General features: G+C 40.4%; 1 protein-coding gene across 1 annotated transcript in view; it reads left to right on the forward strand.

The window, feature by feature from the left end:
• Window positions 1-13323, forward strand: part of CREB5 (cAMP responsive element binding protein 5) — a 319697-nt gene that overhangs the window by 10435 nt on the left and 295939 nt on the right. Inside the window, exon 3 of the mRNA XM_021689812.1 lies at window positions 6562-6683. Within this exon, the coding sequence (XP_021545487.1) occupies window positions 6562-6683 (122 nt within the window). The remainder of the gene's footprint in view (window positions 1-6561; window positions 6684-13323) is intronic.

Raw genomic sequence — 13323 nt, forward strand, 5'->3', positions numbered from 1 at the left:
TTGAATTTTGAATAATTTACCTGAACACCTCAGAGGCCTTGATCTGCAGTACTTTTTGTATAGGAAAAGCTGGCTTTCAGTCTCTTCCATCTGGAGGCCAATCCTTTTTGACGAAGAGTATAGACCTCAGGCAATTAGTGACTAAGTGGAAATGTGAAGCTTTAGCTTCCACAGTCCAGGGCAGGGCTTGATAAGAGACTCACCTTGGATCCCTTCTGTTCACCTAGCCTGCAGAGACATGATCTCAGTGTTCATAACCCTTTCCACCAGCTCAGCTCCTCTAACGTGAATTAAAATTGTGGCTTGATTGCTGTTGGAACACTCTGGCTAGGCCATGGCTGACAGTGACTATGGATGGATTATTTACTTGGTTAATTTAAATCTGGATCTGTGTCTTCTGGAGCCATGTGTCATAGGAGATGCCCTTGTCAGAGCATTTTCTAGTTGACTCAAGGCCCTCCTAAGGGCATCTAGTCTGCCAGCTCTCCATCTTGACAGTAAGTGGATTCCAGAGTTCTGCCAGTGTGTCTCATCTCTCAGGGGCCTCGATTACCCATGCCATGGGCAACTCTTAAGCATTCCACAACTATTGTTTAAAAACCTGGAGTTGCCTTGGTTTGTCCCATGGCAGCACTGCCTCTTGGGACAGATGCAGGGAAATAGTAACATCAGTGTTATGGAGAGGACCCTATGGCTCCTTTGTGTATTCACATTCAATAAAAGACACATTTATTGTAAAGGAGCCTGTCTAAAATTCCATGGAATTCTGTCAGTTGTTACTGATTGTGGCTCTTATAAAGGATTGTATATTTTAAAATTTGCTTAATGTAGACTCTCCTGATTAAGACTTTATTAAAATTCACACAGGGATAGGAACTAAGTAAGAGTATTTTCAAGAAAGCATTTGCTGAAAAATTCGCAGGATAAATGTAACTATAAAAGGAATATTAAAATGTCTGAGAAAAATGCCTTTTCTGAGAACCCCAACTCTTACTAAAATAGATATGCTAATCCCAATACTTTTCTCTATTGATTTGAGCAGCATTTTTGAGGGATTCCATTAAGCTGCATTTTGTTGGTTGCATCTGAGTCATGCAAATAATAAAAATGCATTACCTTTAAAAAAAATACCCTATAATTAGAATGGTCACCAATTCAAACTGATCTGTCTTATAACTGGTATTGAATTAGTGGGGCTTTTATAGTATTCTCAGTCACTGTCAGTTTAATACAAAATGATGTAAAATTACTTCTCATAGTCCTTTAATGATACCATTGAGAACATTAGACCAACTGGAAAGAAGATTTTACTTCGGAAGTTTGCATTCTTCTTCTCTGGTATATTATGGGAACTCTGCTTTTACTTTTTTTTTTTTTAATTGATGACTTGTTGCCTTGCCTTTTTATCATCGAGGAAAATGAAACATAGACAAACATGTAGCTCAAATGCAGCTCTGAAACCGAATAAGGTAGCAACCTATTATTAAATGTAGAGCAGACTGAACACTTTTTAAAAGAAGAATCAGATTTCAGGCTTTAGCTTTGTGCTTGTCATTTAGACTTTGGAATAATCATACTTGCTGGGGCTGAAGCACTTGATGCTAGGCAGACTATGGACTGTAGTGAGTTTCTTTTTTTTTCCTCTAACAGTTGTAGCCCTATGCTTGTGGTCCTTCCCAGATGTAGTGGGGTGCAGGATTTCCGGTCACATAGCTGAGGGGTGAATTTCTAAATCATAATGTCAAGCTTGTGGCACTCTTTCGGGTAGATATACAAATAGGGTCTCTGCATGGCAAGAATCGTCTACCTAGCTATTTACAGAAGCAGCAATTCCATGAAAAGGTACTCCTTTTTTCAAGGCACAGACTCACCATTCCAGGAAGGGAGCCAGATATTGAAATATGACAAATTTTACAAGGGATTTTTTTTAATCCCTTTTGGTGCCAGTCTTGTCCAAGTGGTAAAGAAATCCTAAGGACATATAATATAGACAGGTAAAAGTGGCTAGGATGCCTTACTTGCACGGGGCCCAGCTGTCTGGGTATCCTGAGAAGCTGTTGTGCTCTTGGAAACTCCCTGGGAGAAAGCAGCCTGCGGGTGTTTATGCAGGGACAATTCAGATTTGCAAAGGTAATAACAACAAAGTACTTTCAACTCAAGTAAAGCCCAAACTCAAAAGTTATTAACTTTGAGTTTAGTTGAGATTTGAGGTTATTTCTTTCTTGCATTCAGATGGTCCTCACTCAAGTGGAAACACTGAAAGAAAGGTGAGCAGAAGTCCTCCAACGAGCATCTCCACTCTGAGTTCCCATTGGAGCCAGTTCCTGGAAGTCCTTGGAGTGCGGCCTGTTACTCTTGAACACACCTTAGATATTATCCACCAACGGAGCACCAGCCACTGTTATTCACGACATAGAAATTGCTGCTGCCGTAGCTGGTGCATGCCCTTGGTTCTAAAGAAGGTGTGGTTTATCAGAACTTTAATTTATGGCCATGGATATTACTCACCTACTTCAGGTCTAATTTCAGCTGGAATACTTACTTGACAAAGCATTCGTGTGGCTGAGAAACTGACTCTTTCATTTAAGCTGCTGATAGATTTAGCTGTCCCCTTTTTGAAGATTTGCACATTTCCTGGCTTACTTGGAACTGGTACCATGTGGGATCAAAGACAGCTAGAGACCTTGTATTAATTCTATAAATGTTAAAATAAAAGTTAAGCTCCATTTTCTGGTTCCTGTTGTAACTGGAAAGAATAGCTCATTCACAAGAAGAAAATGAATTAAAAATTAGGAACAGCATGCCTTATCTCTTCCAAATGTGGATATAGATATCGGTTTTGCTTTTCCCTCGTTATATCACACAGCAAAGAAAGTCACATTTCATAACAACGCTGTGACCTCCTCCATCCGGGTCTTCTGCTCTAGAGATAGGAGGGAACCAACTCTCTTTAGGGCCCATGGCTCCCCTTGCTTCATACCTTTTGTTTCCCTGTTGCTGCAGAGAGGCTCATGGTGGTGGAGGTTTGCCTGTACTATCCCTATGCCGTGTTCCTTCCACCTCCTTTGCTGATGTACGTGTGTATATGTGTGCATGCTGGAATCCAGGGATGATTTTGCTGAGGGAAGACAGAAGACATTTCTCAACTTTCTTGGGGCTTGGCCTCCAAATGCCAGTCTGAATTCAGTTTGATGGCCCATCTCATGACCTCATCTCAGAGTTCAGGAGTCATATGGATCCCGCTAGGATGACTGTTCTCTCTACCTGGAATCATGGCCCTCAACTTGTAAATCTCCAATAGAGAAATACAGAGGAACAGAAGAAAAATTAAAACCTGGCAAACTAAATTCCTATTGATGACGAATGATCTAATACTTAAGTTCCGTCCTGTGTTGTTTTCTCAGGTTTTTTTTTTTTTTTTAAAGATTTTATTTATTTATTTGACAGAGACAGAGATAGTGAGAGCAGGAACACAAGCAGCAGGAGTGGGAGAGGGAGAAGCAGGCCTCCCGCCGAGCAGGGAGCCCAATGTGGGACTCGATCCCAGGATCCTGGGATCATGACCTGAGCCGAAGGCAGACGCTTAACAACTGAGCCACCCAGGCGCCCCTGTTTTCTCAGGGTTTTTACTCACAAAATGGCCTGCAAGATAGTAGAAGGTCTGTAGGATTGTAACATGGTTCTATTATAGGAGGGATCTAAGTGATTCCAAGATACTTTAAAAGAACCAGGGATGGTTAGGATTGTCAATTACCGATACAGTTATGTGACTCAGTTTCTAAATGGGGCCTGGGGCGAGTTTTAGTTTCCTCGTAAGTAGAAGGGGGAAATGATTTTTTTACCAAATGTTAGTGTAAAAATTAATGAGATGGCGCATCATACAAAGCACTTAGCACTATCCCTGACAATAAGCACCCAGGAAATGGAAGAATATGTACACACACACACACACACACACACACACCTTTATTTCTACTGTCAGGTCTTGTCTATTTACAGCTTCTGTTCAGGAAACTTCTTTATCTGTCTATCTGGCCTTTACTTCTGGCCTAATTTCTGGTGTCTAGCCAGCTGTTCCAGATGTTGCCATTAAGCTGTCCTTTAAATGGTCATGTTTCTTTGACCTACTGACAGTGACTTTTGAAGAGAACCCATTACGATGGTGATTTTAGGATTCACAGAACCATGTAACTTTAGAACTTTATTTGAAAGATGAGGAATATGAGGTCCAGAGAATGTAGGTAATTTCCCCCAAATCACACAGTTCTCAAGTCTAGATTTCTGGGTTGTCAGCATTGTCTTTTATGTACGTAAGAGTCCTTCAGACCCAGAGGAGAGTCTGGGCAAAGCACAGGATTTAGATTGAGAAGGGGTTATATTTGACTTTTTTTTTTATTCTTATGTTAATCCCCATACATTACATCATTAGTTTTAGATGAAGTGTTCCATGATTCATTGTTTGTGCATAACACCCAGTGCTCCATGCAGAACGTGCCCTCCTTAATACCCACCACCAGGCTAACCCATCCTCCCACCCCCCTCCCCTCTAGAACCCTCAGTTTGTTTTTCAGAGTCCATCGTCTCTCATGGTTCATCTACCCCTCCGATTTGAGAAGGGGTTATATTTGAACATAAAAGAGGACTTAATAGTGATAAAATATTTGCAAATTGTGACCTTATGCAAGGTGCTTATCTCTCCATTTCTAAAATAATGTGCACCTACTTGCCTCGTAGGATCTTGTGAGATCTAGATTCTAGACAGTGTAGGTGAAAATATTTGTAAGCTGCAAAATGCTCATAAATACTAATTTTTTCTTTTATAAGCATATGACACACTACATATACGTATATATGTATATATACATATACGTGTTATATGTGTATCGGGACATAGGTGTATATGTGTGAATCTTAATAAATTAATGTGCTAATAAAACCATTTTCAATCAAACCCAACTTTTGCATGGCTTTTATCTGTAATGTCCATTTATGACCATCTGCGGTAGGCTCTCTGTATGCTTCAAAAGAGAGCTCAGTATCTTGGAGGTTGGGCTAAAAATGGGAAAGAATGCAGAAGGGGATTTTTGCTGCCTTGAAATCCAGGTCAACCAGCTGGGTGCTTAACAGGTAGAAAAGCCCCTTGCCATAGGGCATCAGGAGACCTTGCCCTAGAAGGGCTGAATATATGGGGATATCAAGCTGTTTTCAGCTTCATGAATATTAAGCTATTTCTTTGAATCTCAATGGATGATTTACTGGGATTAACTGCTCTCTGTATGAATTAGGAAAGTAAATACAATTCTAGTTTCTTGTCATACAGGAATTTATAAAGAGCATGCAGGAATGGCACATTCATTTCAACTTGAGGGCACTCTTCAGTTGCTTGGTGGTGAGGTGTTCGAGAACTAAGCAGAAAGAGATTTGGGGACTGAGTGTGGGTCAAGATAGACAAGTGCCATCATCATTCTAGTAGTGTGTGTGCTGTCGGCTTAGGTGGGAACAGTACATGTGCATATTGAAAATGGTAGCAGGGCCTTGGTTATAATCCTGGTGTCATCACATCTACCTGGGAGACCTTGAACAAGACTCTGAATCACCCAGGACTTTCATTTTCCTCATTTACAAAATAATTAGCATGGCCATCTTCTGTTTCTGAGAAAGGGACAGTGTACAGTTTTATTCATGTCAACTCCAGGACATCTTTACCAGGGAAGATGACTGTCCTTAGTGGTTACAAAGGTATAATTCTACCCTATTTACCTTTTAGGCTCTTGTGAGATCTAGATTATAGAGAATGTGTATGAAACCATTGTGTAAACTGCAAAGGCTACATAAATATTAAGCCACAAATAGTGGCTTCAGATCCTCAAGTTTCCTAAGTAGTATGCTTGCTAGACAGTCAACAATATGAAAGAAATTCTATTCCTTTTAAAGAGTTTTCTCAGAACATTCCTTTGGCTATAGCAAAGGAAAATAAAATTAATAATTATATTTTTAATGGATGAAAGCTGAATGTGTTTGACTTGGAAACTTTCATCACCCTCTGTGACTCTCAAAATGAGAAAGAGAATTGCTGTATTTTCCTTTTCCATTAAGAGAAAGGAATTAATGTGCTTGTTTGTTTCTTTTTGTTTGATATAAACATTTATAAAACCTTTTTTTTCCTCCCAGCCCCCTGAAATCAAGCTGAACATTGGCTCAGCAGATTTTATTTGGCCTGATTTTAGCTAAATCATTCTTTTTTCCTGTTTAGAGAGAAAAAAAAAAAGTCATTCCACACATTGCGATATATATTCAAGTGATGGGGACCCCAGAAAGTTGACAGGGGGAAGTTTAGAAAACCCTCACATATGCAGCCCGCTACACATTGTATTCCTCCTGTGAGATTTGTGGTTTTATTTTCTTCCATATTGTCATCTTATTTAAAAGGGTGGAAGATTATGGATGACCAGTTGGCATCTTAATCAAGGCGAGGGGAGGGTATTCGTGAATTGAGCTCATGCTTGCCCCTGGCTTTTGAGGAAAAGAACCCATGTATGATCACTCGGTCTCTGTTTTCAGATCAGACTCCGACCCCAACGAGATTCCTGAAGAACTGTGAGGAAGTGGGGCTCTTCAATGAGCTGGACTGCTCCCTCGAGCATGAGTTCAGGAAGGCTCAGGAGGAGGAGAGCAGCAAGCGGGTAGGTTTGCTTGAATGGACTCCTTGGCAGGTTCCTCCCCTAACCCCCGTGAGAATCTTCTGTGTGGGAACTTTGTTGGCACTACAGATTGTGCGGATGTGGCCCTAAAACAGCATTTTATCCATTTGCAAGTATTTGTCTATTTTTTTTTTTTTTTTTAAAAAGGATGAATCCCTGATTGTGGTAGAATCCATCGTGGCAGAAACAGACATCTGAAATAGGAAATTCAAGCAAAAAAAAAAAAACCCCAAAACAAAACACCTGATTCTTGAACCTTAAGTTGGATAACTCACAGACTCTTTGTATTCAAAACTAGTTGTTTTACTTTGCTAAATATTTAGTAGGAAGCCTTACATCGGTGTTGCATGCAGAAGACAAGAGTCAAAGAATAATTGTAGCAGTAGGAGAGGGGGTTTCATCTGATTTTGTCCCAGGTTCTCACTGTCCTATTTCCATAATCTTCCCGGTAGACCTCCGCCAGTTTCAGTTACTTCCCATTCATATTATTGAACATCTGTTATTGTTGAGACAAATGGTTTAAATATACGTGTGGATTATTTGTTCTTACAAATGTAGAAAATCCACTTTATGCATGCCTCCAGAATATATTCAGTTTCTCGTAATGTTATGCTTGCATTTTAAAAATCACTTTGCAAGATTAAGGAAAGGAAATGGGGTCACAAGTAAATGTGATAATGAAGCTCTTTAGCATTTTTTCCATTGTTACGATAGAGCATTATTGAATGCTCACAATGTACCAAACAACAAATTAGACACATTCCATGATCAGAGACTTAAAATGTGGAAATGGGTTGAAAGGAAGGGCTGGCTAGGTTGTAATGGATTCTGAAGGTCCAGCTGTTCCATCCGGAGAAGATATTGTAAAGGCTCTGATATTTCAAAACCTTCGAATTCTCCTCTACGTGAAATTATAATAATCCCCCTCCACCAGATTTTTCATGTCACATTCTCACATTAAAACAGTCAAGGGCTTGCACTGAGTCTGTGCTGCTTTTGGAAAAATCATCGTAATTGGTGGAGGATACAAGAGAGGTATAAAATCTCAATCAGCTCATTTTATTTATGTATAATTAATTTACACAACCACTTTCCCCACCCCTCAAGTGACGTGAAAGGCTTTCCGCCCCCCACTTTTCAAATGAATACTTTTTTAGCACTTATTTGCCAGGCACTGTTCTGAGCACTTAAAAATTTAACTCAAAAAAAAAAAAGAAGGCGTACATTCTATATTTCACTGCAATAGAAACATATTTTTTCAAAAATGAGAATTACAAGGGTGAAGAAGAACCAAAACGTCTAGTAAATTTCCTCTGTTTGAGTTCTACATTTAGCTCTCTTGGTAAATGTGGCATTTGTGAAAAAACTGAAGGATTATAAGTTCGTTCATTCCTCAAGATAGTCAAGGTTGGTTTCTTAGATTAAACTGAACTGTAAGAAAGGTGTATGCTAGTTCCTATTGGTTTATATTGTCTTCATTTCTGAGAGAATGGTTTTAACTGAAGTATGTGTCCTTAATTTTCCTACAGACATTTACCAAGGACAGCTTTAGGAAGCCCTATGGTAAGGGTGTGGTTTTAGATGTTCTCCTTTATGTAGTACTCATGACTCCTATATGAAGCCCCATGGGAGGAAATTCTTGCAGATCTGAATTCCAGGAAATTGTTTGCTTCCCCTAAGGAACTGAAATATTTTCTCTGTGTGGACAGGAGAATCATGTAACTGGTTCTGTTTCTCTTTTCGCTTTGACTGCTCGGTTAACAGAAAGCCAAGTTTACTGCTTAACTTTGAGAACTTTTTAGAACACTGTGATGAACATATTTTACTTCCCTCCAGACTAGACTTTCAGTTCTAGTTTATGTTTCCTCTGGTCCTGATTTTTTTAATTTAAAAAACATTTTTATGCTATTCATTTTTTTTTTCTGAATTACTTTTGAGTCCTTGTGGGTTGAGAAAGAGTACAAATAAACTTTATAAATTAAAATAATCAGGCAAGCAACTTTGAAAAAAAGGACAATTGCAGTTATAGAAATACATATTTTAAATACAAATTTAAAATATTTTTAAAAAGTGTCTTTGAATCTTGCTTTTGTTTTTTATTTTTTTAATTTAAATTTTAGTTAATATACAGTGCAATATTGGTTTCTGAAGTAGAATTCAGTGATTTATAACTTACATACAACACCCAGTGCCCATTACAAGTTCCCTCCTTAATACCCATCACCCATCTAGCCCATCCCCCACCCACCCCCCCCCATCAACCCTCAGCCTGTTCTCCATCATTGAGAGTCTCTTACGGTTTGTTTCCCTCTCTCCCTTTTTTCTTTTCCCCCTTTCCATATATTCATCTCTTTTCTTTCTTAAATTCCACATATGAGTGAGGTCATATTGTATTTGTCTCTCTCTGACTGATTTATTTCACTTAGCATAATACTCTAGTTCCATCCATGTTGTTGCCAATGGCAAAATTTCATTCTTTTTGATGGCTGAGTGATACTCCATAAGATACATAAAATACATTTATGTAATATATAAATTTTATATAAATATATTTATATATATATATATATATAGACACACATACCACATCTTTATCCATTCATCAGTTGATGGACATTTGGGCTCTCTCCATAGTTTGGCTATTGTTGATAATGCTGCTATAAACATCAGGGTACACATACCCCTTCGAATCTGTATTTTTGTATCCTGTGGGTAAATACCTAGTAGTGCAATTGCTGGATCGTAGGGTAGTTCTATTTTTAACTTTTTAGGAACCTCCATACTGTTCTCCAGAGTGGCTGTACTAGCTTGCATTCCCACCAGCTGTGCAAGAGGGTTCCCCTTTCTCCACATCCTCGCCAACACGTTGTTTCTTGTGTTGTTAATTTTAGCCTGAATGTTGCTTTTAGCCATGTGCTAGTTTTGTGATGGGTATTCGGGTGGGGAATCCTGTAGCCAGCTTCCCTCGTGGTTTTGGGTTTGGCGTCTCAGGAGACACCTTCTCAAACTCCAACTTTACTTGCACGCACTGAAAGCTGGACAGCATTCAGGCTGTTGAGGTATCCTCTTCCCTTGCCTCTTTTTTTTAAAGATTTTATTTATTTATTTGACAGAGAGAGACACAGCGAGAGAGGGAACACAAGCAGGGGGAGTGGGAGAGGGAGAAGCAGGCTTCCCACCGAGCAGGGAGCCCGATGCGGGGCTCCATCCCAGGACCCTGGGATCATGACCTGAACCGAAGGCAGATGCTTAACGACTGAGCTACCCAGGCACCTCCTCCCTTGCCTCTTTTAAACCAGAGCAGCCAAATCCAGCCTTGGGTGGCCATAGCTTCTTGAGACCTAATGCACGATGACTTCTCCAGCAGCCAGATGGGCTGTGTTGGTGGCTTCTGCCTAGCATTTCTTTGGAAGCCACAAATGGGTAAATTAAAGGTGGGAGATACTCTCCAATCTACCAGCATACTTTTATCCAAACTTTTGACCACATTTCTCCAAGCTAACAACATCCCTGGCACACTGCCACCCCCGGCTCCTGCTTCGTTTATTCATCCCCTACTTGAAAAGTAGGACTATAAGCTTTCTATTCAATGCATACCTTATTATTATTGAATGTTATCTTCTTCCTTCCTTCCTTTTGCTCTGCATTCAGATAATTATTTCTTTTTAATTCTACATCTCCAACTTTCTTCTAATTTCTTTTCCTCTGAGTCTAAGTTCTTTATATAAAAAAAATATTGGAAAAATTGGGCTGGTCCTTCCCTCCACCTTTAACTTTCTAGCTGCAGTTTGGTCTAGAAAATTCTATTCAGGAGCAAATAGAGAATTGATCCTCACTTAGCTCGTTCAGCTGTCCATTGGGGAAAATTCTGTTCTATAGACTATCTCTAATCCTGACACTCACAGCTCCTGCTTCATTTATTCATCCCCTGCTTGAAAAGTAGAAATACAAGCTCTTTATTCAGTATATCCCAATGTATGTATAGAATGAGAACAGGCTAGAGGCAGGTCATGACAATGGAAAAAGCCCTAATATCTCAATCTTCCACAGAAATATAAGCTCGTGGTTTCAAAACTCTTTAATAAGAGATGTTTTTCCCTTCCATCACTAGCAGGCCTCACAAATCTGTTTGCCTATGGCTTAGAAGTCAGGCTAGTGCATGTCCTGAAACAGGTGGGAAACTTGTGTTCATCCTTTATTCATTCAGTAAATATTTTTGAGTGCTCGTCATGTGCCAGGCATTGTCCGAGGCATTGATGACTATACTGTGGACTAAAGCTCATTGAAAACAAAACCCTGCGTTTAGGTAGCTTACTTCTCCTGGGCAAGAAAATTAGCAAGTAAAAACCATGAAACATGTAACATGTCAGAAGGTGATGTGTGTTCTAGCAGGGAAGGGGCAGAGGCAGTGCTGGGGGAGGGGTGGTCAGGGAGGACATTGGTAGTAAGTGGACATGCAGCAGAGACCGGAAGGAAGAGAACAGAGCTCTGTGTCAGAGCAGGTGTACCTTGGGAAGAAGAGTGTTCCAAGTGCAGAGAGTAATAAGTGCAAAGCCCTAGGGCTGGAGGATGCTCTGTGGGTCGGAGGAATCACAAAGAGGAGGGTTTGTAATAATGCTAAAGAGTGGGCCTGGGAGGGCAGAGTCCGGAAGGCCTGCAGCCTTCAGATTTTCCTCTGAGTGAGATGGGGAACCATAAACAGTTTCAAGCAGAGGAGTGATAGAATCTGATTTAAATATATTAGAAAGTTCACTTTGGCTGCTGAGTTGAAAGTAAATTGTTGGGGGACGGTAGCAGAGAGAGAGAGACCAGTTCCAGAGGCTAATGGAAGAATTAGGATAGATGATGATGGCAGATTGGTCCAAGGTGGAGACGGACATGGTGGTTACATTCTGGGTCTCTTTTGAAGATAGAGCCAACAGGATTTACTGATGAATTAGATCTGGGGAGTAATAGAAAGGATGGAATCAAGAGTGAACCAGGTATTTGGCCTAAGCAACTAGAAGGTTGGAGCTGCCTGTGGGAGGAACAGGTTTGAGGGGAAAACTGTGGAGACGGTTTTTCTACTTATATGGAGATATTGAGTGGGCACATGGATATAATGGTCTGTAAATCAGGAAGAGGTGACCCGTCTGGAGATATAAATTTGGGAGTCACTGGCATATAGGTGGTGTTTAAATACATGAGACTTGATGGAATCATCTGGGCCTGGAATGAATGGAGATGAAGTTGGAAAGAGGTCTAAGCATGGAACTTGGCAGACTCCTCCAGAACCTCCAAGACAAGAGTGTTCAACTCTCCTCAGTGGCCAGAGATGACACAGAAGACCCTGAGGCATGAAGAATCAAGTCAAGTGTGGGGACATTAGTAGTAATGCTCAGCGGACTTCAATAACCAGCAGTCAGCATGCCGATTTCATGTTCCACGTCAGTGGGAAAAAATAGAAACAAAGACAAAAAGATTTTTAAAAAGAGAAAAAGAAAGAGGAAGGTGAATTGATCTTTTACATTTGATTTTTTAAAAATAGAAGGAATAATGCTTATCCAGGAAGTGGGATATAGCTTCATCATATGATAGCAGTTGTGTGGGAGTGTGTGTGTGTGTGTGTGTGTGTCTGTGTGTGTGTGTGTCTGTGTGTCTGTGTGTAAGAAAGGAAGGGCAGTTGAGAGGACTAGAAATGAACTCCTTTGTCTTGCTGAGAGAAATATAACATTACAGCCTAACGTGGTTAAGGACCTTGAGGATGAAAAGCACTGTGTGTAAGTGCTGAGTGTTGCTCTTCTCCCATAGGACCTAAATTTGACTCATTATGCTGATGGAGCAATAGCAAATGAGGACATTTCCATGCTCTAGAATTCCTACCCAAATGATGAAAAGTGCAGTCTATTCCCAGAGGGTACTGACTGTTGAACACATGGAAACAAGGGACAAGCTACAATCTTAAGATCTCGGATCCCAGCTCAATAGGAGTCACGGAACAGGGCATGGCCAGGTCAGCCTCAGCTCAGAAACAGGGGCTGCTCAATCTGATTAAACTCTGTACCTGGAAATCATGTTACTCGACACCACCAGTGACTCGGGGAGAGAGGGTGCAGAGAGGGAGGCCCTCTGCCTTCATACACAGTCTAGCTCTATCAGCCCCTAGCTGGCACGGCCATCCTCTGGGGAAGGCATGAGCGACCGCTGAATGGGAAAGAAAAGATACAAAAGATAGGGAGTGGAGCAAACTCGCAACAGCTGCTCTGTTAGCGTGTGGCCTCTACAACATTTGCATAAAACAGTCCCTCCCTCTTGCAGAAGTCTAGAGAAAAAGACTCTCCGAAACTTGAAAACTTGATTTTATTCTGGTTTTGAAAATGTCATCATGTTTGCTAAATCCTGGGAGATGAAACGATGAAACTGGTTTTGATCTTTGCGTGTTTTGTTTTGTTTTGTTTTTGATCAGCATGACTGAAAGGAAACACCCACTAGCAATGCTAGAAGAGATAACAATCTATTTCTTCCCCCATCCCAATGACTGGAAAACCTAACCTTTATCTTACAAGGATTATTTTTGTCCTCCCATCTCAGGACATGACAAATGTAAGCTTTTTTTTTTTTTTCAGCTTTCTCCTAGGTTTAC

Source organism: Neomonachus schauinslandi, chromosome 12, assembly GCF_002201575.2.
Source record: "Neomonachus schauinslandi chromosome 12, ASM220157v2, whole genome shotgun sequence".
Lineage (NCBI taxonomy): Eukaryota > Metazoa > Chordata > Mammalia > Carnivora > Phocidae > Neomonachus > Neomonachus schauinslandi.